We start from the raw sequence: 25679 nt of genomic DNA on the forward strand, positions 1-25679 counted from the left end.
GGTGTTTTCCATACTCCCCAATATTTTCTTTGTAATGTATCTTTGGGTACTGGTAGATCAATGCATTCTTGACTAGCTGATAATGCAGCATAACCGGTTCAGTAGGCACTTTCTTAATGTACTAAAATGGATTACAAGTTCATTGTTTTAAAGGAGTTATGAAAGGGCTAACAGTTTCCTTTGGGCCTGATTCAGATCACCCATACAATGGTTTAAATCCATTGCCTTCAATAGAGTTACTCCGGATTTAGACTGCAATGAGAGAGGGGAATTATGTCCAGTGGAGTCACTCCTGATTTACACTAGTGTAGATGAAAAAAGACTCTGGTCCAGTTCTCTCCAAGGACTGTCCATTTTAGGATTCATTGGTTCATCTCAAGACACCAAACTGACAAGATGCGATTGAACCTCTGGCAACCATAGAACCTGCAAGTGTATCATTCGGGTCTGTCACTAGATAAACAGAGATGTATCAATGCGTGCCTGCTGCACCAGAGGTCACTGTCTGCACAGCCTTTGGTGCATTCAACACCCAGAAACGGGCCAGATCTCCAAATGGCGTAAATCAGCAGCGCGCTAACAGAGGTGAGGCTCTGGGTCTGTCTCTCAAAGAGAGAAGGAAGGAGCAGAAAAGGTCAGATAGGTGTCAGCACCGTTCCCCAGTGAGCTGAGTTCCCGTCACCTACATGCCTTAAGACAATGATGAAAACATCCTGGGCAGCCCCATGCCTGGCCCACTGACTTCAATGGGGTCACAGCACGGGTGGGTTTGGTCCCAAGTCTTCTGACATAACCCCCAATTAGCTAATTATTTCCTGCCTTTATAATCTGCTGCGGATTAGTGTTTGTGGGTGGGAAATTGAATGAGCAGGAATCAGAAATCGTCTCAGGTCTCTGCACAGGGAACACAGCTTCACAGTGCAATGCTCAGAGCCTGGGCGGGAGTCCTGGCAAACAGAGGCGCCACCTGAACTCCTCCTCCAAGACACTGTGTTCCTCTTGGTGACCATTGGATTCTGCTTCTCTGGCTGCCTCCTTACCTAACCAAGCATGAAGGAGGAGACCGAGGGGCAGCCAGATCCATCCACTGGAGGCCCAGGGCATAGGATGGTGAGCCAGAATGCTTGCCAGGGGACCAGGAGAATGGAAGTGGCATCAGATGGGTGCCAGATGGTGAGGGCACAGGCACCCACTTTCTTCTGGGTGGGTACTCCATTGCCACTCCGCCCCCACTCTGCCCGTTCCCCCAAGGCCCCACCCCGCCCCGCCCCTAACCTAAGCGTGCCCCGCCTCTGCTCTGCCTTTCCCCGCCCCTAACCCAGTGTGCCCCGCCCCCACTGCATCTCTCCACGCCCCAACCCAAGCGTGCCCGGCCTCCACCCCGCCCTTAACCCAAGCATGCCCCGCCCCTGCTCTGCCTTTCCCTGCCCCTAGCCCAAGCGTGCCCCGCCCCCGCTGCATCTCTCCCCGCCCTTCACCCAAGCATGCTCTGCCCTTGCTCCGCCTCTCCCTGCCCCTGCTCTCCCCAACCCATGCGTGCCCCATGCGTGCCCCACCCCCGCTCTGCCTCTCTCCACCCCTGCTCTGCCCCTAACCCATGTGTGCCCCGCCCTCACTCCGCCTCTTCTCAGCCCAGTTCCGCCCCTCCTCCCCAGCGCCTCTCACCCAATCAGCTGTTTGGCAGGTGGCTGGTGGGTGTTGGGCACCCACTATTTTTTTTGCTGTGGGTGCTCCGGGGTGGAAGCACCCATGAAGTCAGCGCCTATGGCTAAGGAAAAAGGCCAGAGCTTCTGACTGTGCCCATCAGTGGGCACAGAGGGAGGCTGGGTCACCCAAGTGATGAGGACACAGACTGAGGCCCCAGGTTGTTATAGCCACCCGTCTGTCGACAGCCACGGCGCTCTCTGGTATCTGGGACACTGGGGTGACAGAACTTAGGGAACCTCTGGAGACAGGGGCTGATCTTGAACTCCATTCCGTCCACCTGAGGCTAGACAGAGCAGGAGAAACCTCACTGGAATTCTTCATAAGCCATTAGTCTTAGTGGGTCTAGTAACATCTGCTTGCTTGATGCTCGCTACTTTCTGTCTGTCCCAGCGAGTGGCACTCAGGCAGACATTGGTTTGGTGTGCCGTTATAGCTGCGGGTTACAGTGGCACAGCAGGTGAGCAGAACCCCTGTTACTCACATTGACGATGGCTTCCTTCGTCTGGGCCATGTCCGATATCACCCCATCTGTGATGATCAGGAGTACGAAATACTGGGAGCCGTCCTGTTCAGTGGTGGCGTATCTGGACGGGGAGATGTTCATGTGAGCATAGGCTTCTAGGGGGGTGGGTACCAGGGACTGGGGACTCTGAGCTGGTGGCTAACCTTGCTGCACTAGGCCATGTTCACCCCTGGGGTAACTGCTGTAACCCCATGGGGAATTTGTCCCCGGGTCTGTGGTTCAGAGCAGCGTCTCCAATTTCCCAGTTTGGGGCGAGATTAGAGCTGCCCAAGGGGAGTCCCCTTCCTTCTCTCCCTGCCCCCAAACGTAACCTCCATTCCTGCTGTCACCCAAGGGCCATGTGAGCTCCCAAGAGAGCTGGGCTGTGACACCCCTTACCCAAACCAGGAGCCTCTTGGGAGTAAAGGAGAGGCCTGTGGCACATCCCTGCTAGTCCAGCTACAGGGTGTTAGACATGGGCCTTGAGCCAGGCCAGGGAGTGACATAAATACACACCGTGCTCCTGGAACCCATGGCTTGAGACATACACCTGGATTGGACCCAGCCCTGGAGGATCCACTGCCCTGGCTAGCTCGTTCCCGCCTTTGGCTGCTATCAAACAGCTCTCGACTCTTTTGCTGATCCCAGTTGGCCATTCTGTGTAGACACTACCATAGCTCTCTGGTGGGTACACCAGCCCATTGCCAGCCCAGGGAGGGGTGACAGAGCAAGCAGGGCTGTGGGATGCTGCCACTAGCCAATGCACCAGCTGGATGTACCTAGCCACATGGTTGACCACTGGGGCGAAGTTAGTTGGGCCGTACAGCTGGACAGTCTTGAGGCTCTTGTGATAGGCTTCTAGGATGCCCTCGATCCCGCTGCAGTAGGGGTTGTCGGCGTTGCCGTTCTGAGAGAGAGGGAGGAAGGGCAGTGAGGAGGGTTCCCAAACAGGGGAGTCATTCCCCATCCCCCACTTTTATTTCCCAAAAAAAGAAGAACAGGAGTACTTGTGGCACCTTAGAGACTAACAAATTTATTAGAGCATAAGCTTTCGTGGACTACAGCCCACTTCTTCGGATGCATATAGAATGGAACATATATTGAGGAGATATATATACACACATACAGAGAGCATAAACAGGTGGGAGTTGTCTTACCAACTCTGAGAGGCCAATTCAGTAAGAGGAAAAAAACTTTTGAAGTGATAATCAAGCTAGCCGAGTACAGACAGTTTGATAATAAGTGTGAGAGTACTTACAAGGGGAGATAGTCAATGTCTGTAATGGCTCAGCCATTCCCAGTCCTTATTCAAACCGGAGTTGATTGTGTCTAGTTTGCATATCAATTCTAGCTCACCAGTCTCTCTTTGGAGTCTGTTTTTGAAGTTTTTCTGTTGTAATATAGCCACCCGCAGGTCTGTCACTGAATGACCAGACAGGTTAAAGTGTTCTCCCACTGGTTTTTGAGTATTTTGATTCCTGATGTCAGATTTGTGTCCATTAATTCTTTTGCGTAGAGATCGGTGATCTTCCAGAAAACACCATCCTGGCCACTATGGACGTAGAAGCCCTCTACACCAATATTCCACACAAAGATGGACTACAAGCTATCAGGAACAGTATCCCTGATAATGTCACAGCTAACCTGGTGGCTGAACTTTGTGATTTTGTCCTCACCCACAACTATTTCACATTTGGGGACAATATATACCTTCAAGTCAGCGGCACTGCTATGGGTACCCGCATGGCCCCACAATATGCCAACATTTTTCGTGGGCTGTAGTCCACGAAAGCTTATGCTCTAATAAATTTGTTAGTCTCTAAGGTGCCACAAGTACTCCTGTTCTTCTTTTTGCGGATACAGACTAACACGGCTGTTACTCTGAAACCTTTTATTTCCCAGAGACCTACTTGAAGCGCTGGCCAGAGGGATATGAGGAGATCCCCGCAGCGCTGGGAGGAATCACCCGAAGGGGTTACCCAAAGGTAACAGGGGCCACACCCCTGGTATCTCAGAGGAACAGTGATGATAACACTTAGCACTTGTGCAGTTGTTCCATCCTAGGATCTCAAATTGCTTCAAAAGCACCATCATCCCCATGTTCCTGGTGGGGAAGCTGAGGCAGGGAGGAGACATGCCTTAACCAAGGACAAACAGAGTACGCCCATGAGGTGGGACTAGGACCCAGGAGTCCCAGCTCTGACACTGAAATGGCTTCCATTGCTGAGCCTCAGTCCCTAGCCGGCATCTCCAGAAAATGGGGCTCAGGGAGACACCGGAGTTACCTCCCCCATGCTGTAAGGAGGGGAGCTCTCTCCTGGGGTGGGGGTGGGGAGATGGCAGCTACTTCCCTTCTCCACCAGGGACTGGGAAGAGGCTCACTAAGAAAAACCAGGTTTCCTGGCTCAGATTTTTATGCCCTCTCCATGGGAAATCCATTTTCCTGTTCTCAGAGCAGCCATGCTGCTACCCTTGGTGCTTATGGCTGTTTGGCCAGCTAAGGCCAAGCCACAGAGGCCTTGTGGCAGCCCGGAGCAGCATGTCTCAGAGCCCAGGGTTGACACACTCGGCTTGTGTGACGGCACTGAAAGCAGCTGTGCAGATGATCGGACTGGGGCTGGCGCTTGGGCTCCGACGCCGAACAAGGGGGGTGGGCATCAGAGCCCCACCATCTACACAGGTCTTTTGAGAGCTGCAGCACAAGCCTGAGTCTGGCTCTGGGCCTCGCTGCCGCGGCTGTGCAGATGGATCCACTGAGGCTCCACTAGGGCCGACCAAGCACTCGGAGACCGATCAGGCTTTGCCACAATCATGGGCCCTTATCAGCATTGGCTGCTCTGTGGAGGCACCTCGGGCAAATCTGGTCAGGATCACACAGACTGGCTGGTCTAACCAGGGCATCAGATTAGTGGGGAGGTGGTGCCATACACACCCTAACCCCCACTAAGGGCCTGATCCTGTCAGGCTCTGAGCACCATCCACATCCACGAAAGCCGACAGGAGCTGAGGGTGCTCAGTACCTCACAGGGGCTGCTCTTTCAGGATCAGGGCCTAGCCCAGGACTTCACAACAGCCAGGCAGCCTGATGGACAGGAGCGAGCCCTTCACTTCCAAGTGGGCACAGAATGGCTGCGGATGCTGGAAAAGAGGCTGTCTATGAACTGGTCTGCACTACAGAATTACTTCAGCATAACTATGTTGCTCAGGCATGTGAATAATCCACACCCACTGAGCGACGTAGTTATACGAAACTACACACTGGTGCAGCCAACTTCTCCCACCAGCATAGCTGTAGCAGGGCGGGGCACTCACTGTCACAGTGCCTCCTGCTGGTCAGTCTGGGAATTAGCTCATCCAGCTCAGGACCACCCTCCTCTGGCCAGTTTCTTGCCCTCGATGACCTGCCCTGTTGTCTCCACCAACTCTGGCCCCATGTCCCTCCTGGACCCCAGTGCCCCTTACCTTGGGGTGCTGCCCCACTGCAGTGCCCCCCACTCTGGATCTCCCCTCTTAGGGGAACCCCAACCCCCTATACCCACCTTGCCTCAGTGGCTACTGCCAGTCATCTAGCCCCTTCTCTCAGGGGCAAACTGCGGACTGAAATGGCCACTCATCACTGGAAGGGGGTTTGACCTGCTGCCTTTTTTTGGCCTGGCTGCCTCCCTGCAGGCCTAGTACCTCCTCAGGCCTTTGCTGCAAGGCCTCAGCCTGGGAGGTTGCCAGGCCAGAGCTCCCCAGCTCAGCCTGCCCTTTCCCAGTACTGCTCTGTCCAAGGTCTCTACCAGGCAGCTAGGTCCTTCTTACTCCACCACTAGAGCAAGACTGACTTCCCTCTCCTCAGGAGCCTTTCTTATTCTGGCCAAGCTGGGCCCTGATTGGCTGCCTCAAGCCCACTTGTGATTGGCTCCATGGAGCAGCTCTTTCCCAGGGTTGTTTTTAACCCCTTGCAAACCGGAGCAGGGTGACCACCCCACTACAATAGCCACCGCCTCTCACGGAGGTGGAGTTATTAACCCAACAGGAGAGCTCTCTCCCGTCAGCTTAGAGCGCCTTCACCCAGAAGCACGACAACGACTCAGCTGCCGATGCCAGTTGGTAGTGTAGACCTGCCCTAAGTGGTGGAACGATTCAAATGGGATGGCAGTACCAGGGGGAACTCGTGGGACACGTGCCCATCAGGAGGGATTTTGGCTCCGAACCCGAGTGCGGGGAACATCTTGTCGCTGTCGTAGTCCTGGATGATCTCGCCCACCGCCTTCAGTGCCATGGCGTAGGCGTTGAGCTGGTACGGGTTCATGTAGTGCAGGGAGGTGGATTGCGAGGGGTTGCCTGATGGAGAGAGAGAAGGGTCACACAGACCAGCAGGCAGCAGCATGTGGACAAAGCAGTGGAGGGGCATGTGTATTTGTCAGGTCAGCTGAGGGTCAAACACTGAGGTCTTTACTCAGGGCCTGATTCTCACACACACAGCAAGGAAAGTCAAGACTAACTCCTCTGTCACTGATGGGGAGAAACTGATGTGAGAGAGAGATTGTCAGCTGTGTGGGGCAGGGACTGTGCTTTTGTTCTGTTTGTACAGCACCTTGCACCATAGGTCCTGGGCCAAGATCGCAGCTCCTAGTTACTACAGCAATATAAATAATCAATAATATCAGTGAGGTGAGTCCACCCCTCATTGACGTCCATGGGCGTTGGCCTGGGTGGCCTGAAAAAACACTGTGACCCAAGGGCCAGGATCCAGCTCTCATGTCCACTGGTGTACATGAGGAGTAACTCTGCTGAGGTCAATGGAGTGATGCTGGTATCAAACTGCTCTAAATCAGATCAGAACCAGGCCCAGGTGTTTGGGCAGGACACTTGTTCGTTACTAGTATAAAACCCCATCCCTGTAAGGATACCTAATACCTATCGACAGATTTAACAAGCGCTCAGCAGTCATAAAATAACTATTGATTTCACAGGCCTTTATGGGGAATGAACGACTGTGCAATAAATACAGAATATGTCAGAGGGGTTTAGTGTAATGTATTGTCTGATCAGCCACCAGCTGTCTGAACAGAGACTGACTGTGGTTCAGGGAACATTAGTACAGTTAATCTGGTAGGGGAACTCACCATTGGAAGCTGTGAAGTCAATGGCCACTGTGAAATTGATCTGTGTCCTGAAAAGGGGACAATGACGCCGTTAGTCAGAAGCTCTGGCAGGCTGGTGCAGATTCTGCTCAGACTCCACCCTCGATGGGGTTAATGTTCCCTAACCAGGCCCCAACACCCTGGCTTGTTTGGAAGAGCTCAGATGGAGATTCAAACCGTGCTGTTCTCGCCTGCAGTCTCTTGATGCACGGATGTCACAGATGGCAATGCACAGCTGAGCAAATCCATGGGAAACTGGCAGCCGAATCAGCTCCCAATGGCCTTTGTTAACATCTCCCCAGTGCAGCAAGTGGGAAGAGCTTGGAGGGGATCTAAGCAGGGAAAGTGGAGTCATAGAGCCAGTGGCCAGGCTCTCCCATCTGGGCACGTGCACCCGCACATCGCCTTTCACCCCAGCCAAGCCTCAAAGCGACTGGAGACAGCAGCTTCACTCAGGAAGATAAAGGGGGGCCTGAGTCAATCAGAGACACGTTAATGGCCAGGACGGCTCAGCACCCACGGCTGGGGCTGGGTTGAGAACAATGGAAGCTGAGCTGAGCTCTTCTGCCTCTCTGACCAGGAGTGTGGGGCTCCCTCTTGGATTGTTTGACAGCCCTGCCCTTGACTCTCAAGCTGTGTCCATTTCCTGGTGCCCATGTGTGCTCCCATCCCCTGGCTTGATCCAGAGAGGCGCTGAGCACCCACAACCCCTGGTATTTCCCAGCATTTTGCAGGATCAGGCCTGTAGAGAGGAGACTGTGAGAGGAGCCTGACAGCATCTTGGTTGGGAGACACACTCGCTCTGCCAGATCAGCGAGCTGCTCCCACGCACCCAGAAATCTTTCCATGACCACAGCAGCAGCCAGGTGAGAACCCAGCTCTGGGTCTATGGATCCCCCCTCGCCCTGCACAGAAGGGAGAAGTGTAGATTGAGTACATAGGATTGTCTGCAGTGACTGGCACACCAGCCACGTCCCCATGGGCGGTGGGTGAAACTTCCCCTGGGAGAGGCAAGCTCCTTGTCCTGCCTCTTCCGCCCACAGCCCCGCCCACACTCCACCCCTGCTCTGCACCAGGCCCTGCCCCCTCCCACTTGCCTCTTCACCACCACCCCGAGATCTCCCCTCCACTCACCTCCTCTCCCACCTGCCTGCTGCTTGCCCACCTGCTGCTCATCTCTCACCCCCTCCCCAGCCAGACCCTTCCCCCGCCCCCCACGAAACCCCCACTCCTCACCTGCTGTGCAGCTGGCTTGCTGCTCACTTCTTCACCTGTTGCTGCATGGCCCCCCGCCCCCCGTGACACTCTCTCCCCTTTTCACCTTAAAGCACTAATAACATTCCCCAAGGCAACAGGTGTAGTTTAATTGCCAGACAGATTCTCCTCTGCGTGGCTGGGAGTTCGGTGTAAGCTGTACAGAGAGACGAAAACCCAGGCTACGTGCGCCAACCTGAAGTCTAATCTTGCCTTTTGAAAAAGTACTTATCATTGACAGCCTGCATTAGGGCAGTAATTTAATCACCTTCCTTACACTGAATTCCTTGCCAGGCTTGTTTACTTAGATCATGAAATAAAATCCCTGGCTATGTCAGCTCCTCCTTGAGCCAGGTCAGCAGTTACTTTTTCTGGGTACAGAGAATAACTGACGGGTCGTCATTTGGAAGCTGTTTTTAACCCCAATAACACATTTTCCTACAATAGAAAAACCAGCTGAATGTGGCCAACGGCTCCCTGGGCATTGGCGAATGCCCGTCAGATGGGTTCATTACCACTGTAAAGGCTCTTTATCAGTGTCAGTGATCTGCTCCGTCTCTTTCACTGTGTAAAGTTACTCCGGGATCCCGTCCGCTCGCCTCCTCATCCCCCCATCTGCCACTGCCGCCCCGCTTGCATTCTCACACACACACCTCCTGTGCCCCACGGGGAGGGGGGTGAGGAGAGACAGGGCCTGCAGTTGCAGGGACATCCGAGGGGGAAGGGGCTGGGGTGGAGGAGAGGAGACAAGAGGAGAGGAGAGGAGGAAGATTCACCCCAGGCAGCAGCAGCAGGTCATGGGAGCCTCAGGGAAGGGTCAGAGCAGGGAGGGGAAGAAGGAGAGTTGTGGGGCAACATAGCCAAGGTGTCGGGCGGCAGAGACGGCTGTGCTAGGGAAGGCAATGCCTCCCCTTGCCTATTTACCCATTGCCCATCCCCTTCCGCCTCACCATGTATTCATCAGCTACGCTGACTCTGCTGCTGCAGGACCAGGCACATTAGCCACAGCAAGGTTTTAATTAGCTGCATTAATTAGGTGACTGAGGAGACTGTACCCCATGAGTCATCAGCAGTGTTTATGAACACAGGCGCCTTCCTCTCGCCCCAGCCCTGCTCCTGAGAAGTGCTTTGGTTGAATGGATGAGTTGAGAATGAAAATTATGGGTTTGATTCTTCTCCCTGGGTGTAAATCAGGAGAAACCCCAGTGGGCTCGATTCCTCTCTCACCCATCCTGGTGTAAATCAGGAACAATCCCATTTGGCCTGATTCCCCTCTTACCCCACCCTGGTGTAAATCAGGAGTAATCCCACTGGGCTCTAATCCTCTCTCACTCACCACAGTGTAAATCAGGAGTAATTCCACTGGGCCCCATTCCCTCTTACCTGCCATGGTGTAAATCAGGAGTAATCCCACTGGGTTCGATTCCCCTCGTACCCACCCTGGTGTAAATCAGGAGTAACCCCAGTGGGCCCGCTCCCCTCTCACTCACCCTGATGTAAATCAGGAGTGACCCGACTGAAATCAGTAGTGTTACACCAGTGTGAGAGAAGAATCAGGCCTCTTATGATCAAATCCCATCAGGATCAGGGAGATGCTATAAACAAAGGTCCAGCTGCTGCTGGTGTGAATCAGCCTTGCTACAGTGAAGTCAGTGGCACGATGCTGATTTACACCCACCAAAGATCTGACTCCTAGGACCAAAATTCGCCTGTCCAACTCGAGACACCTCCAAGGCGTGATCGTTAATGGCACCTGCTGAGCTCAGGCCCCTCTAAGGTGTCTCAAGCTGAGCTGCCAGAGCACAGGGCACCCGCGTTAGAAAACTTGTGCAGAGCTACAGAGCAAGGCTGGAGCTGAGCCAGGCCAGACCCCACTTGCCCTGCCTGAGTCAGTAGCTCCCCCCCCGCCCCCTGCAGAGCTGAGAAAGGAACTTGGGAGTCCTGGCGTGCAGATCGCTGCTCCACTGGCAGGAGCAGGCTCGTTCCCACATGCAGAGTGTTTTATTAAACCTCTGACAAATACACAGAACAAATGTATCCCTTGTCACCTCTGGACTGTCATCCTGGGATGAGAGTAAATGGCTTGACCTCCTTGTGCTCCGTGGGCAGAGGGGCAAGATAGCATTGGCGCTGAGTAGGAGTGATGGCTGAAAGGGCAGCCTGTGGGCACCCTTCCGCCAGGAGCTCTTTCTTCTCCAATCATCTCAGCTGCGCTGTGCTGGCTGTCAGCCCCTGCCACAAACCAGCATCAGCTGCTTTGTGACAAGCCGTGCCCTCAGCTGCCCGGGGAGACTCCTAACAAGGGGCCAATGCTGTCAACGGGCATCAACACCTCACTCACCAGACAGGAAGAGACAAGGCCAAGACTCTTGTGACAGCAGCCCTTAAAAACGCCAAGGGGCAAAAACTAGCAGTGTGTAGACGAGCACCGACAGAGCTGGGTGCTGATCTGAGGCCCATATTTAAAAAAGGGAAGAAGAAGAACCCGGGGAACTACAGCCTCACCTCAGTCCCTGGAAAAATCATGGAGCAGGTGCTCAAGGAAACCATTTTGAAGCACTTGGAGGAGAGGAAAGTGATCAGGAACAGTCAACATGGATTCACCAAGGACAAGTCATGCCTGACTAACCCGATTGCCTTCTATGATGAGATAACTGGCTCTGTGGATATGGGGAAAGCAGTGGACATGATATATCTTGACTTTAGCAAAGCTTTTGATACGGTCTCCCACAGTATTCTTGCCAGCAAGTTAAAGAAGTATGGATTGGGTGAATGGACTATAACGTGGATAGAAAACTGGCTAGATTGTCAGGCTCAACGGTAGTGATCAACGGCTCAATGTCTAGTTGGCAGCCGGTATCAAGCGGAGTGCCCCAGGGGTTGGTCCTGGAGCCGGTTTTGTTCAACATCTTTATTATGATCTGGATGATGGGATGGATTACACCCTCAGCAAGTTCGCAGATGACACTAAGCTGGGAGGAGAGGTAGATATGCTGGAGGGTAGGGATAGGGTCCAGAGTGACCTAGACAAATTGGAGGATTGGGCCAAAAGAAATCTGATGAGGTTCAACAAGGACAAGTGCAGAGTCCTGCACTTAGGACGGAAGAATCCCATGCACTGCTACAGACTAGGGACCGAATGGAAAGGCAGCAGTTCTGCAGAAAAGGACCTAGAGATTACAGTGGACGAGAAGCTGGATATGAGTCAGCAGTGTGCCCTTGTTGCCAAGAAGGCTAACGGCATATTGGGCTGCATTAGTAGGATCATTGCCAGCAGATCGAGGGAAGTGATTATTCCCCTCTATTCGGCACTGGTGAGGCCACACCTTGAGTACTGCATCCAGGTTTGGGCCCCCCACTACAGAAAGGTTGTGGACAAATTGGAGAGAGTCCAGCGGAGGGCAATGAAAATGATCAGGGGGATGGGGCACATGATTTACGAGGAGAGGCTGAGGGAACTGGGCTTGTTTAGTCTGCAGAAGAGAAGAGGGGGGGGGCGATTTCATAGCAGCCTTCAACCACCTGAAGGGGATGAAGCTCGGTTGTTCTCAGTGGTGGCAGATGACAGAACAAGGAGCAATGGTCTCAAGTTGCAGTGCGGGAGGTCTAGGTTGGATATTAGGAAAAACTTTTTCACTAGGAGGGTGGTGAAGCACTGGAATGGGTTACCTAGGGAAGTGGTGGAATCCCCATGCTTAGAGGCTTCTAAGGCCCGGCTTGACAAAGCCCTGGCTGGGATGATTTAGTTGGGGATTGGCCCTGCTTTGAGCAGGGGGTTGGACTAGATGACGTCCCAAGGTCTCTTCCAATCCTAATCTTCTATGATTCTATGATCCGTGTGTTTCATGGCTCTGTAAAACGGGGCCAGGAGAGGTGTCCATGTGCCACTGCCAGGTGGCTTTTGTGTGTCACTAATTGACGGGTGCATTTTGCAGAGGAGGGAATAAAGGTGTAGATGGGTTCATGTCAGTTCATGCAGTGGGGAGAAAGTAGGGAAAACCCACTGCCCCATCTGGAATCTACGGGCCAGCTCCGCAGCTGCTGTAAATTGGCGCAGCATAGTCTAAATCAGCAGAGCTGCACCACTTGACACCAGCTGAAGCTCTTGTTCCCTGTGTGAGTTACTCCTGATTTACACCAGAGTGAGCGAGAGGGAAATAGAGGAATAGGGAATGGATGATGCAGCAGGACAGTGATTTATGGGGGAAGCTAGCACGTAGCTTGTGAACCCCGTGATTGCGGCGATGGAGGAGGGGTGTTAAATATAATGGTCTATTTTGTTCATAGTCCTTTGAGGGAAGGGCCAGGTGTTACGGGCTTTTGGGGAGAGGCTTGAGCAGAACAGGTGGGGTCCCACAGGTGGTGCCATGGAGGGGTCTGCCGCCACAGGGGAACATGGCCAAAGGCAGGATGAGAGAAGTGGGATATGAATCGGAAGGGGAGAGTAAGTATGCTTGAATGTGATAAATGGGGAAGCTGCACCATCTACTCCAAGGTGGACTTTGTATCCTACACAAGGCCCAGATAAGGAGACACTTTCAACAGAGAGCCAGACCCTCAACTAGTGTAAGCCAGCAACGCTCCCTTGAAGTTAAGAGACCTATGGCAAATTGCACCTGTTTCCTGTGTCGTGCTGGGTAATGAAAGGACTCAATGCTTGTAACTAAACTGGCTCTTTATTACGAGAACTATTTACCGAGACGCTACAACTGCAGCTGGCATTCTAGCCACGTGCACACAGGCTGCCTTCCTGGTAGCTCCTCCAACTCCTCCCTCCTGCAAGTTCCATGCAGGTTGTCACATCTTTCCTTTAACAACTGTTGTTTTGTCTTTGGTGCAAGCGCTTGCTGATTTGCTGGGCTCAGAAGTGACTAGTACATAGCTCGCCCTAGGGATGTGACCTTTACTGCCTGCCCATTCCAGCCTGTTAGACCTCAGAGTCCTTCAAGCATGCTGGTCTTTGAACCAGTCTCCCCCTTCTTGTTTGTGTTATCGCTGTTGGTGGGTGACTTGCTACTTGCTACCCTGTTGCTGCCTTTTGGTGACTGGCATCGATTAGTCCTCTGTGTTGCTCTCAGACCTTATTTCTTCTGACGCTCCTATGTCAGGCCAGCTCATGGCTGAGGCTCATTCTAAGTCCTCCTGGTCCTTGCTGATCTGTCTGGCTGTGCTGGATGTCTGCCACTGCTCCTTAGTTGTATTTGGTTTCATCTCCACCACTATCCTGAGTCTTTAACTGCCTCACATGATCCAAGTTCCAGGGCAGCTTGAACCGTTGCCTTCTCATTTTTGTGTGTAGTTATTTGATGGTTGGACCCAGACCTGCTCACGTGTGTGTAGTGGCCTCAGGGCCTTGGCGCCTTTGTTGTAGCAGCTGCCTGCACTTGGCATTCTCTTAATTGCTTCTCTTTATCGTCCCTCATTCCTCCGCTGGGCTGCAGCAGATTGCCCCTCACAGAAAGCGGAGTCCTGGTTGCCCAGCCATCCATTCCTATGCTGGGCTTCTATCCAGTCTCTGGGAGGACGTATTATGACAATCCAACGTTGCCAGGTAGAAATCCCTTCCGTCTGTTTTGCCTTTGCCATCTGCCTCTTGGCTCTCCTTGCTGCTGACTCTGCCTGCCTGTTGCTTTGTGGGTACCCAGGGAAGACGTCTTGTGCTTAGCTTTGGCACTGAATTGTTTGAATTTTGCTGCAGTGAGTAGTGCTAGACCCTGCAAAATGCACCTTCAGTTTCCTGATCTCAGTTCTGGAGTGTCCTCCAGACAGCCCCCCCCTCATCCCCCGAAAATGAAGTCGTGACCTGCTGTGACCACACAGCTCCAGTCATTAGCAGGGTGGGTTGCGATTTCATGAGTCTCTTTCTCTTGTTGATCACTATACTCTGCATCTTTTCTTAACCTTTGAATGGTCAGCGTGATCCAAAGCCAATGTACCAGGGGTCACACTACAGCACACCCTCACATATAAATACCATCTCACTCACATAGCTCAAAAGATCAAGAGGGAAACTGTCTCCTGAACAAACTGGTAGGGGGCCAGCCAAAGTGCAAACCCTGTGTTGTTCGGGACTTGCTCTCTGTTACTCAGCTGGAGAACATTATGCCCCAGTTTGGTTCAGCTCTGCCCACACTAGACTAGTAGACACACAACGTAATCATTCCATGAGTCACAGGGCAGCCCACTGTGTGTCTGTGACACTGCAGGATGCTGCACACATGCTGGATGGATGCTGTTTTCGTGTTTATATATATATATACACACACACACACACACACACACACATACATGCACTGCACAGTTCGATCTGTCCCATGTACGCTCTCAGCTGGGCACTCATGCCTGGCCACTAGATAAACCCCCTGGCTTGTGTCAGGCAGGCCTCTATCCCCTGGGGGGAAGTGTGTATCCGTCTCATGATGTCAGCTCTTAAATCTGCTGGGGTTACTGCTCAATCCCCTTTAAACCAAATCCTGTCTTGCACACGCAGCTCATCCCTGACCTGTTTGGAGGGAGTGACCTCCTGCAGCACTTGCGCCTTGCGATGTGGCCAGCCCTCTTTTCAAGCCTGCAGCACCTGTCCTGTTCAGTGGATTGCCCGGAGCCTCCCCTCAGAGATGGGGAGGTACTGCAGCATGCTGCTCAACTCTCGGCTGTCACAGACCCCTCTGGGGTCACCAGTAGTGACCTTCCTAGGCAGAGAGGTAGCTGCGTCTGATGAAGTGGGTATTCACCCATGAAACCTTATGCTCCAATACATCTGTTAGTCTTAAAGATGCCACAGGACTCTCTGTTGCTTCCTAGGCAGTCAGTCACATGCATGGTAGTCACGTGGGTGCACTCAGCATTGGCTTCTTCGTGATGGCTTGTGCTCTGACTGCATGTCCACCTGGTGTGCAGAGGAGAATGGATGGGATCGGTCCATCCATAGAGCCCAGCCAGGAGCGCCTCTTCCGTCTAAGCACATCCCCTTTCTGCGTCTGTCAGGGCTCTGCCAGCCAGTGCCGTGGGCTGCTGACTTTGTATCAATGCTGCTCCTAGGCCTCCCCTGTGGCCCTAGCTGCACTGCAGGGCTGCGCCTAGCTTACCATTTTCTTTCCTCATTCATATGCCCGTCTGTGGGTCTCTGATTACTCCGATGCTTTGTTAGCTGCCTCCCGGGCTTCTGACTGGTGTGTGCAGAGTCTGGAAAGATAGTTGGCCATCCCTGTAAATCGCTGCACTCCCCTTACATCCTGTAGTCCAGGCATTTCCTTAGTTTGTCAAGGTCCATCTGGAATCCCTCAGAATCTGACAGAAGTCTGATGTAGGGGGCTTCAGTTCGCCTCAGCTTCAGCATGTCTGCACTCGGCCTGACATTCCTCTCCCGACACATGGTTAGGGGTTGTCACAGCTTGGTACCATGGTCCTTGACATCTCCTCCTACAATAAGAATGTGATTCCTCGGAGTCCCTCTGGCGACTAGTTCAGTTGACACTGGAACACGTCCGGGGCCGGGCTGATGCCCACAGGCATTGGTACCCACCGGTACCTGCCAGAAGGTGCAGCCAAGGCGGTCAGGTGGCTGCATGGCTCATCCCATTCAATATGTCACAACCCATTCTTGACATCACAGACCAGGGACCCTTTTGCCCTGCATAGATCAGGCTGTGTGTCCTCAGTCGCTGGTAATGGGTAGGAACTTCTTTTCAATGCTCTGGTCAATGCAGCTATCAGTTTACCTGAAGATTTTCTCACCACTATCAGGCTGCTGATCCACTCTGCCAGTTTTTATGGGTGTAATGATGACCAGAGCTAACGGAACTCAGCATTTCAATAGTCTCATGGGTTGCACATGGGGAATCTACTTCTAACTTCAGCTTGCCCTCTAGGTGTCCATCTTCTTGACAGACATGCTTACAGTCTGTTGGAATGCTGGACGGGACCCCCAGTGCCTGGTCTCCTCTTTTCCCACGGGTGGATATTCTGATGCTGTACTGAGATCAAATCCATGACTTGCACGGCTTGCTGTCTAGAGGCGGGTGGACCGTCTGTGTGCAAATTACTATGAACTCCAAGTGATAACATCTCGTGTTTTGTGGGTTTCTTATTGACAGCCGCATTTGCCCTCTGGCCTCCGAATGGTTTCACTGTACATCACCAGCACTTGGTCACATTCCCCCAGGCTAACATTGCTGCTTACCAGTGTTGCTGGGATTATACGACAGCTGGCTCCACAATCCAGCTGGAATCAAACTGGTTGTTGATCTAGTAGCATGTTTGCAAATATGGCAGATGAATGGTTGTCAGCCTCCTTCTGCAGCATGTGTAACTGAGAGTCTGGATCTGCTAGATTCGCACTGCAGACATCCTCCTCCTCACTGGAGCTCCCTGTATCCTCAATCGCTGCATGCAATCCTGCGTTTTTCTTCTGGTGGTAGCTGCAGCAAGTGGACGTAAAGGTTTTGTTTCCCATACCCCTTGAACCATTGTCCATAGGCTGGGCATCTTTCTTTTTGCCCTTTGTACTGCTTTCCACAGATGGTCTGTCTCTGTCCGGCATCCTGGGTTCCTTTAGCTTGTACCTGTGCATTGATGCTGCACTAGTGGCTGCCACTGTTTGATCCTTTTTCTGGACCACCCAGCTGCCCTTGCAATTTGGAGGCATTTCTCTAGGGTTAGATTTATTTCTCTCAACAGTCTTTCCTATAAACTGGAGTTACATGTCCCACAAATGATCCTGTCTCTGATTAGGGGATTTTTAATGTCTCCAAAGTCACATGTGGAAACCAGAGTTCTCAGCTCTCAGATGCACGTATCCATTTTTTCTGCTTCTTGGTTTCAGGCACACAAACGGTTTCTCTCTGCAGTCTCATTCTGTCTGGGGTCACAGTACTCATCAAACTCCTTTATCAGCAGTTCCAGTGTTTGGGGCATTATTCCTGGCAACAGTGTCTCACTCCTCATCCTTTTCCCCCAGTGAAATAGTAAAAAAGCTTTACCTTAATTTCTTCATCTTTATCCCCCAGGATCAATTTTTGCTTCCACTGCTTCTGTGCTTGGGCATGGCTTTTGGTCTGGAAATCCAGCATTCCTGCTGCTCTGAATCCCTCTCTGCTGCCGGTTTGCTCTGTTTCTAGGTGCTGCTTTGTTTGCCTGTTAACCACACTCTCTTCCTAGCTACGAGTCTCACTAGAGATGCTGTCACCACGTTTCATGTACTACATGCTGGGTAATAACATGAGAGGACACCAAGCTTATAAAACTAAACTGGCTCTTTATTAAGAGAACTATTTACAGAGGTGCTGCAACTGCAGCTAGCATTCCAGCCATGGGCACACAGACTGATTTCCTGGTGCCTCATGCAAACTCTTACCTCCTGAAGCCTGTGCTCCTCCCTCCAAGTTCCATGCAGATTCCTACAACACCAGCTGAAGAAGTAGCCCATAAATCCAAGGTACCTTTGCACCATAGCTGGAACGGGGGGTGAGTAGGCAAATTTAGCACTGTGTTTTATGTGCTCCGACACAACCTCTGTTCCCATGTTTCGCTGAAGCTATTCTGATGCTTAGGGTAGTGCAAGGGTGGGTTGTAACTGGCAGTAAGGGGATGAGTACATTTCTTAATGATATCTTGCTGCAGGATTACCTCCTGAGAAAGAATCTTCATTGCTTGGGATGTTTCAAACTAGGATAATTGTATGTCTCTGCAGTGTTTTTGACAGGTGACAGGCTAGATGAATGCTAACGACCAAATTCTGGGCCAGATCCTCAGCTGGTCTAAATCCATGCAGTGAGGTCAGTGGAGCTATGCTGATCTATATCAGCTGAGAATCCAGCCCTCTGGTCTCAGATACACTGAAGGGAATCCGGAGTAGCTCCAAGGGAGTTACTCCAGATTTACACCAGTGTAACAGAGCGGAATCTGTTCCTAGGTATTATTACACTGAGGGGAGGAGCACCCCACGTTGAATGCATGGAAATGGAGGAGATATTCTGTGTGATTGAAGCAGGAGATGGGTCCATGCTGGTGCACCAGGCATCTCTTTGGAGTGGATTGAGGGCAGGAGGGCAGTGAGGAGAAGTCTGAGGAAGCAGGGCAGAAGCAGTGTGGTATGGTCACAGATTTCCACAGCTCAAGGACAGAAAATGTTGGCTCCTTCGTGGGAGCTGCCTCTGCAAGTGCTAACACGCTGGGCTGTCCCAGAGCCCCGGGAAGCCTGGCTCTCCATTCTTTATAGTCCATCTTGATGGCAACTCGGAGCCACGGGAGCACACCTGGCTCTGGAGAGCAGCGTGGGGATTTAGCATTGTGTTGGCTTGGGGGAGAGGGGGTAGGTCGTCCGCTCTTCACTGTGCCTTGCTAACTTCATCTGCTTGGGATCTACGGCACTGCCTGAGGAGGAGCTGGGACTCCCAGCACTGGCCTAGGCTGTGCCCTTGGAAACATCTTGCCAGTCCCTGGAGAGCATGGCGATTCCTGATAGCCCCCCTGCATATCCCTCCCCAAAGAGCCTCTCAAGTGAGACTGGTGGGCGTGATGCAAAAGGAAACTCTTCTATACAGACCTGGATTTCATTTACTGCATGGACTTCCCCACAGTGCCACAACCCAACCCCAACCCGCACCTCCCAGTATACACACGTGAACTCCTCATTCCCTCCCTAGCCTGTTTCACACCCCCATTCCCTCCCACAGCCCAATGTATACCCACCCCTCCCTACAGCCTCATTCCCTCACACAGCCCAGCCTACATCCCCATTCCCTCACACAGCCCAGCCTACACCCCTCCCTACAGCCTCATTAACATAAGAACATAAGAATGGCCCTACTGGGTCAGACCAAAGGTCCATCTAACCCAGTATCCTGTCTTCCGACAGTGGCCAGTGCCAGGTGCCCCAGAGGGAATGAACGGAACAGGTAATCATCAAGTGATCCATCCCCTGTCACTCATTCCCAGCTTCTGGCAAACAGAGGCTAGGGACACCATTCCTGCCCATCCTGGCTAATAGCCATTGATGGACCTATCCTCCATGGATTTATTCCCTCCCACAGCCCAGCCTACACCTATATTCCCTCACACAGCCTGGCCTACACCCCACCCTACACTCTATTCCTTTGCAAAGCTTGTCCTACACCCCCTCACTACACTCACCACTTCTTCTCTCCTCCCCAAATCTATTCCAGGGAAATGCTTTCCCCTTGATGGAGTGCAGCAGATTGTACAAGGGAGCCCGTCCCGCCCCGCCAGTCCTGGACAGCAGCCCCATCGGGGATCCCTGTGAGTGTAATGCGATCAGCCACCGCATCTGAACCATTCTGAGCCCCTCTAGTTAGAGCAGAGCCCAGACAGCCAGCTGTCAAGAATGGGAAACCAATCCGGTGAGCTCCTCAGTTGCCACAAGGTAAAAAAGATCATGGTTAATGTGACAAAACAGCCCCGTTGTTGGGGGCAGAAGGGAGACGCTCACGGCTGTGACAGACGTCACCGATGTCTGTACAAATGTAACACTGCCTGTTTCCAATATCACACCGGCGGAGCAGCGCGGGGGATCTTTGTTCTGCCCTAAGAATCACAGGGAGGGGGGAAGGGGGCAGAGGAGAAAGGAAACCCACTTCATACAAGATCCTTTTCAGCACAGTGGGTCAGTATCATAATCCTCATCTGTAAAATGGAGCAGCTGAGGAACAGAGGGGGCGTGGCTTGCAGGGCCGGCTCCAGGATTTTGGCTGTCCCAAGCAGCCAAAACCAAAAAAAAAAAAAAAAGATCGTGATCTAAAAAAAGCCGTGATCGCGATCTGCGGCAGCAATTCAGTGGGAGGTCCTTCACTCCCAGGCGGAGTGAGGGACCGTCCGCCGAATTGCCGCCGAATACCTGGACCTGCCGCCGCTCTCCGGAGCGGCCGCCCCAAGCACCTGCTTGAGAAGCTGGTGCCTGGAGTCGGCCCTGGTGGCTTGCCCAAGCTCATACAGACCTGAAGAAGAGCTCCGTGTAAGCTCCAAAGCTGGGCTCTCTCACCAATAGACATCAGGCCAATAACAGATATTACCTCACCCACCTTGTCTCTCTAATACCCTGGAACCGAGGCAGCTACAGTTACACTGCATACAAGGTCATACAGAGCAGTGATACCTCCCACTCCTCTATCCACTAGATGTCCCACCCTCCCAGAGTGGGGGCTAGAACCCAGGAGTCATAGCTCCCACACAGCATTCTCCATTAGCCACACGGCTGTACTGGACCAACCTTGACGCGTACAGGAAGCTCCCGTTTATGGGCTAGTAGAGAGTGGGGTGTTTGAAGTCATTTCTCCAGGTTCTGGGCCAAGCTAGTCACAACCTACGCTGACAGTTCCTGGCTCTCCCCAGGCTGACTGTGGTCTGGAGCCAGAGGTGTAAGCAGCAGAAGCTCAGGTGTAAAGAACACAGCCAAAGCTTCCCATGAAGGGGCTGCGCAGGTGGTGCTGCTGCTGACACCTGACAGGTAGGCCTCTGACTCGCTCATCTGCATCCTGAGGCACGTGCCCTCCGGATCCACAGGCAGAGGGTGCTGCAGACCTGGACTGAGGTGCCCCAAATATGAACACACACTCCCTAGCCCGCAGACACTAGTTCTGCCAGTCCTCTGTACACAACGCCCACACAGGAGGCTTCCCTGGTTTGCAGGAATCTGCTGCCTTGCCACAGAGTCTGTCTCACTGGTGGCCAGGAGCCTCTGCAAACTTTGTGCCCCTTTCTCTCCATCTGTCCAGGTATCCCTTCTGGGTACCTACGTATGAACAGATATGCCCAAGTGCAAGGAGCCACATGGTGCCATTGCAGCACAAGTGAATCTGCCCAGGAGGGGCCCATACTACAGATGGCACTGGCAGCATCATCTGCTTCAACCCATCACCGTCTGGCTTCTGCATCCTTGGCCATTAGTCCAACCAATTTGTAAGCAGGCACCACGCCATCCCAACAGGCCGGCCAGAGGACAGAAGGTGAAGAAATTAGGTGCCCAGGCATTTGCACAGAGCAGCATTCTCAGCCCATGGAACTGCTGTTGTTCTCAGATGCCCTAGCCAAGCCAACCTCTGTTGCAAGACCAGCACTAGTCATAGAAAGTAGGGATGGAAAAGTCCTATTAGCCACTCAGCCCATCTCCTGGGGCCAGTGCAGGGCTGTATCCTTCCCTGCAGGGCGTTCTCCAGTGGAAGAATCACCCATGTGAGACAGTGCCAGGTCACCCGCTATATTTGGGTTCCATATATGAGTAGTTTATAAAGGGTTAATAAATTATTAATAGATATTTTAATAAACAGTTAACAAATCGTTATAAAGTCCAACAGATCTACAGGTCACTTATACCCATCATTGTACTGATGTGCTCCTACCCATCATCTAGAACACATTCTCCTCTCTGCAACATGCTGCTGACATCTAGTAACCCACTGATACACAGACACTACAGGCTCATAAAGGGGCTGTGATGGAGCAGGGAGCGCGGTGGATTTAACCTGGGAATGTTGCAGGGAAGTTGCATTTTGGATGGGGGACTTCTCTTGAAGGAAGCTACCTGAGCTGTAACCTGAGCCAGGAGGGGGGTTGGGAGAAGTGACACCTTCTGCCCGGGAGACTGAACAAAGGAGAGGGGAGGGGGAGAAAGCTGCTGGAGGAGTTTTTAGTTTCAGGTTTCAGAGTAGCAGCCGTGTTAGTCTGTATCCGCAAACAGAACAGGAGTACTTGTGGCACCTTAGAGACTAACAAATTTATTAGAGCATAAGCATTCGTGGACTACAGCCCACTTCTTCGGATGCATATAGAGTGGAATAAATATTGAGGAGATATATATACACACATACAGAGAGCATGAACAGGTGGGAGTTGTCTTACCAACTCTGAGAGGCCAATTAAGTAAGAGAAAAAAAAACTTTTGAAGTGATAATCAAGATAGCCCAGTACAGACAGTTTGATAATTCAATCCTGAGTTGATTGTGTCTAGTTTGCATATCAACTCTGTCCACATATCTATTCAAGTGACATCATCATAGGACCTAATCACATCAGCCATACCATCAGGGGCTCATTCACCTGCACATCTACCAATGTGATATATGCCATCATGTGCCAGCAATGCCCCTCTGCCATGTACATTGGCCAAACCGGACAGTCTCTCCGCAAAAGAATTAGTGGACACAAATCTGACATCAGGAATCATAATACTCAAAAACCAGTGGGAGAACACTTTAACCTGTCTGGCCATTCAATGTCAGACCTCAGGGTGGCTATCTTACAACAGAAAAACTTCAAAAACAGACTCCAACGAGAGACTGCTGAGCTGGAATTGATATGCAAACTAGACACAATCAACTCAGGATTGAATAAGGACTGGGAATGGCGGAGCCATTACAAACATTGAATCTATCTCCCCTTGTAAGTATTCTCACACTTCTTATCAAACAGTCTGTATTGGGCTATCTTGATTATCACTTCAAAAGTTTTTTTACTCTTACTTAATTGGCCTCTCAGAGTTGGTAAGACAACTCCCACCTGTTCATGCTCTCTGTATGTGTGTATATATATCTCCTCAATATTTATTCCACTCTATATGCATCCAAAGAAGTGGGCTGTAGTCCACGAAAGCTTATGCTCTAATAAATGTGTTAGTCTCTAAGGTGCCACAAGTACTCCTGTTCTGTTTTTAGTTTCAGTTTGGGCTGGGTGGTGCAATGCAGGGAACCCCAAGCTGGGGTCTAAGCTCCTAAACCCCCCAGAAGGACTTGATTGAGGGGTTCTGGTTGTACCTACACGCTCTGCTTGGGACCGTGTTCCTGTCATCTAATAAACCTTCTGTTTTACTGGCTGGTTGAGAGTCACGGTGAATCTCAGGAAGAGGGTTGCAGGGCCCTGACTCCCCCACACTCCGTGACGGGGGCAGATCCCCAGCTGGTATTAAAGGGTGCAGCTCTGTAGACTTCAATGAGGCTATGCTGAATTACACCACGGGGGGATCGGCCCAAAGATCTCACTGTTAATTAGCTATCCTGATATTTAGCCTAAACATTCCCTCTTTTAATTTCATCCCATTGCTCCTAGCCACAGCTCTGTGCATCCCTCTCTTCCACCAGGGGGCCTGATTCTCTCCTATTGTGCTGGTCTCAGAGGAGTAACACGTCCTCCCTGATGCTGAATCACTAGTGTGAGATGAGAACTGGGCAGTTGGTGTTTTACATCCTTCCAACCTGTGAAGCCATTCGCTGGTGGGAGCCGGCTCTTTTAATCTTCCACAGCAATTAATCCTTCCTGCTCCCTGACCAAACACCCCCAACTTATCAACATGTTTCTATTCATGTGGTGACAGTGCGAGTCCAGGTGGGGCTGCACTACCACTGTAGGGAAGGACTGACACCTTTGGGTGGCTAATCTGAGGGCTTTCAACAGAACCTAGCCCTCCTGCTGGCTCTCTGCAGGGGGGTGAATTTCACCCTTAATGAGATGGACCCAAATCAACACCCCTATATGAACTTAGGGCATTTGCAATCTAGAGCTGAATCCTGAGGCCAGAGTCTGTCTGCCAGAATCCCCTCCCAGAATTCTCTAGGCCATTGTGTGGCAATCCCACTGGGCTGATGGCACTGCAACCTCCGTCACCTCCCTGACTGTTAAGGACAGTAGCAAAGAGCCCAGTCGACATAAGGAAAACAATCTGTTGCTGACAATGCTTATTATTAGCAATTGGCCCCTCCAACAGCTGGTCTGCTAGTGCAGATGGGAACAGACTAGTTTCAGCACTGTTAGAGGAAGCTTGATTGAGACTTTAATAGCATATCAGACGGATCCCTTGATAAGCAGTGTGTAATGCTGGCAGGCCAGATGCCAGCACTTGCCCAGACTGCAGGCATTAGCTTAGAACTGGCAAACTAATCACCTGTATGTTAGTTTTGCTCAAAATAGGTATTAGTCTTCTATGAATGCAGTTAGCGTTTAGACTCTGAAATGCTTGTAAGTGGCTACATACATTAATCTCACGAGCACTGTTTGTAGTCCATGCGATAAGGAAATATGTAAGTTTTGCTTCATAACTTTGAAAATGTTTGCTCTGAACTTTTGAACCCAGGTTAAAATTAGATGGGCTCTTAAGGAACATCGCAATAAAAAAGATTGGTTAGCGGCCCTCTTGCACTTTGGAAATGCTACCAAGGAAGTTCATCCTGTGGACTTGGAAGCTGAATTAAGGAAATAAAACAAAACCACAGGAAAATTTTCCATCTCTCTCTTCACTGTTTGAACTCTGACAGGGCCAGAGACTCTAAACTGAAACAGAGATCCCCACGGGTTACCTCTGGGTCTGCCCTGAAAGACAGTTTGAATTGACAGATCACTACAACTTTATCACCTTTAGGATTTAGATGTGAATCATTTGGTTGTGTATATTTGCTTGCTTTAACTTGTAAATAACTCTCATTTCTTTTTCCTAGTTAATAAACCTTTAGATAGTTCAATACAGGATTGGTTACAGGCATTGTCTTTGGTGTACGATCTAGGGTACCAATTGATCTGGGGTTAGTGACTGGTCTCTTGGGACTGGAAGTAACTTGAACATTGTGTGATTTTTCTTGTAAGTTTATCACTAACTCCAGTTTGTCTGGGTGGCAAGACGACTGTGACTCTATGGTAAGACTCCAGGAGTATATATTTATTATTAGCTTGGTGAAATCTAATTATAGAACATACCAAAAGTTTGGGGTGCCTGCCCTGTTTTCTGACAGTGCCCTGAGGTAGGCACTCATGGTCGTGAGCTACTCCCAACAGCATGACAGTGGCTCAGTTTTCTAGTGTAGCTGGGGCCTAAGAGGATCAGAAAGCAGCAGAGGCTGGATCTGTTTTTGCCAGGCACCGTACTGCCCACTCAGGGCTTGGGAAGTTCAGGCAGAGTCCTTGTTAGCTGGAAGGGTCCTGAATTTACACTGACATTGCAATGGGATTTCTTGGTAGCTACACCATCATCATCACAAGCCAACACAGCATTACTGGGCAATTCACTTGTCCTGAAACAGACAGTGGTCCTATCCTCATCTGGAGCCAGGCTGGTCAGCGCCAGGATCCCGTTTGTTTAGGAAAGG

General features: G+C 51.5%; 1 protein-coding gene across 4 annotated transcripts in view; it reads right to left on the bottom strand.

The window, feature by feature from the left end:
- LOC101950669 (copine-5) overlaps positions 1-25679 on the bottom strand; it is a 181410-nt gene that overhangs the window by 44641 nt on the left and 111090 nt on the right. For all 4 annotated transcript variants that reach the window (XM_065592444.1, XM_042861853.2, XM_042861852.2 and 1 more), the window contains 4 exons: positions 7324-7370; positions 6357-6538; positions 2989-3116; positions 2189-2291 (listed from right to left, as the gene is read on the bottom strand). In XM_065592444.1, coding sequence (XP_065448516.1) covers positions 2189-2291; positions 2989-3116; positions 6357-6538; positions 7324-7370 — 460 coding nt within the window. The remainder of the gene's footprint in view (positions 1-2188; positions 2292-2988; positions 3117-6356; positions 6539-7323; positions 7371-25679) is intronic.

The sequence above is a fragment of the Chrysemys picta genome, chromosome 4 (genome assembly GCF_011386835.1).
Source record: "Chrysemys picta bellii isolate R12L10 chromosome 4, ASM1138683v2, whole genome shotgun sequence".
Classification (NCBI taxonomy): domain Eukaryota; kingdom Metazoa; phylum Chordata; order Testudines; family Emydidae; genus Chrysemys; species Chrysemys picta.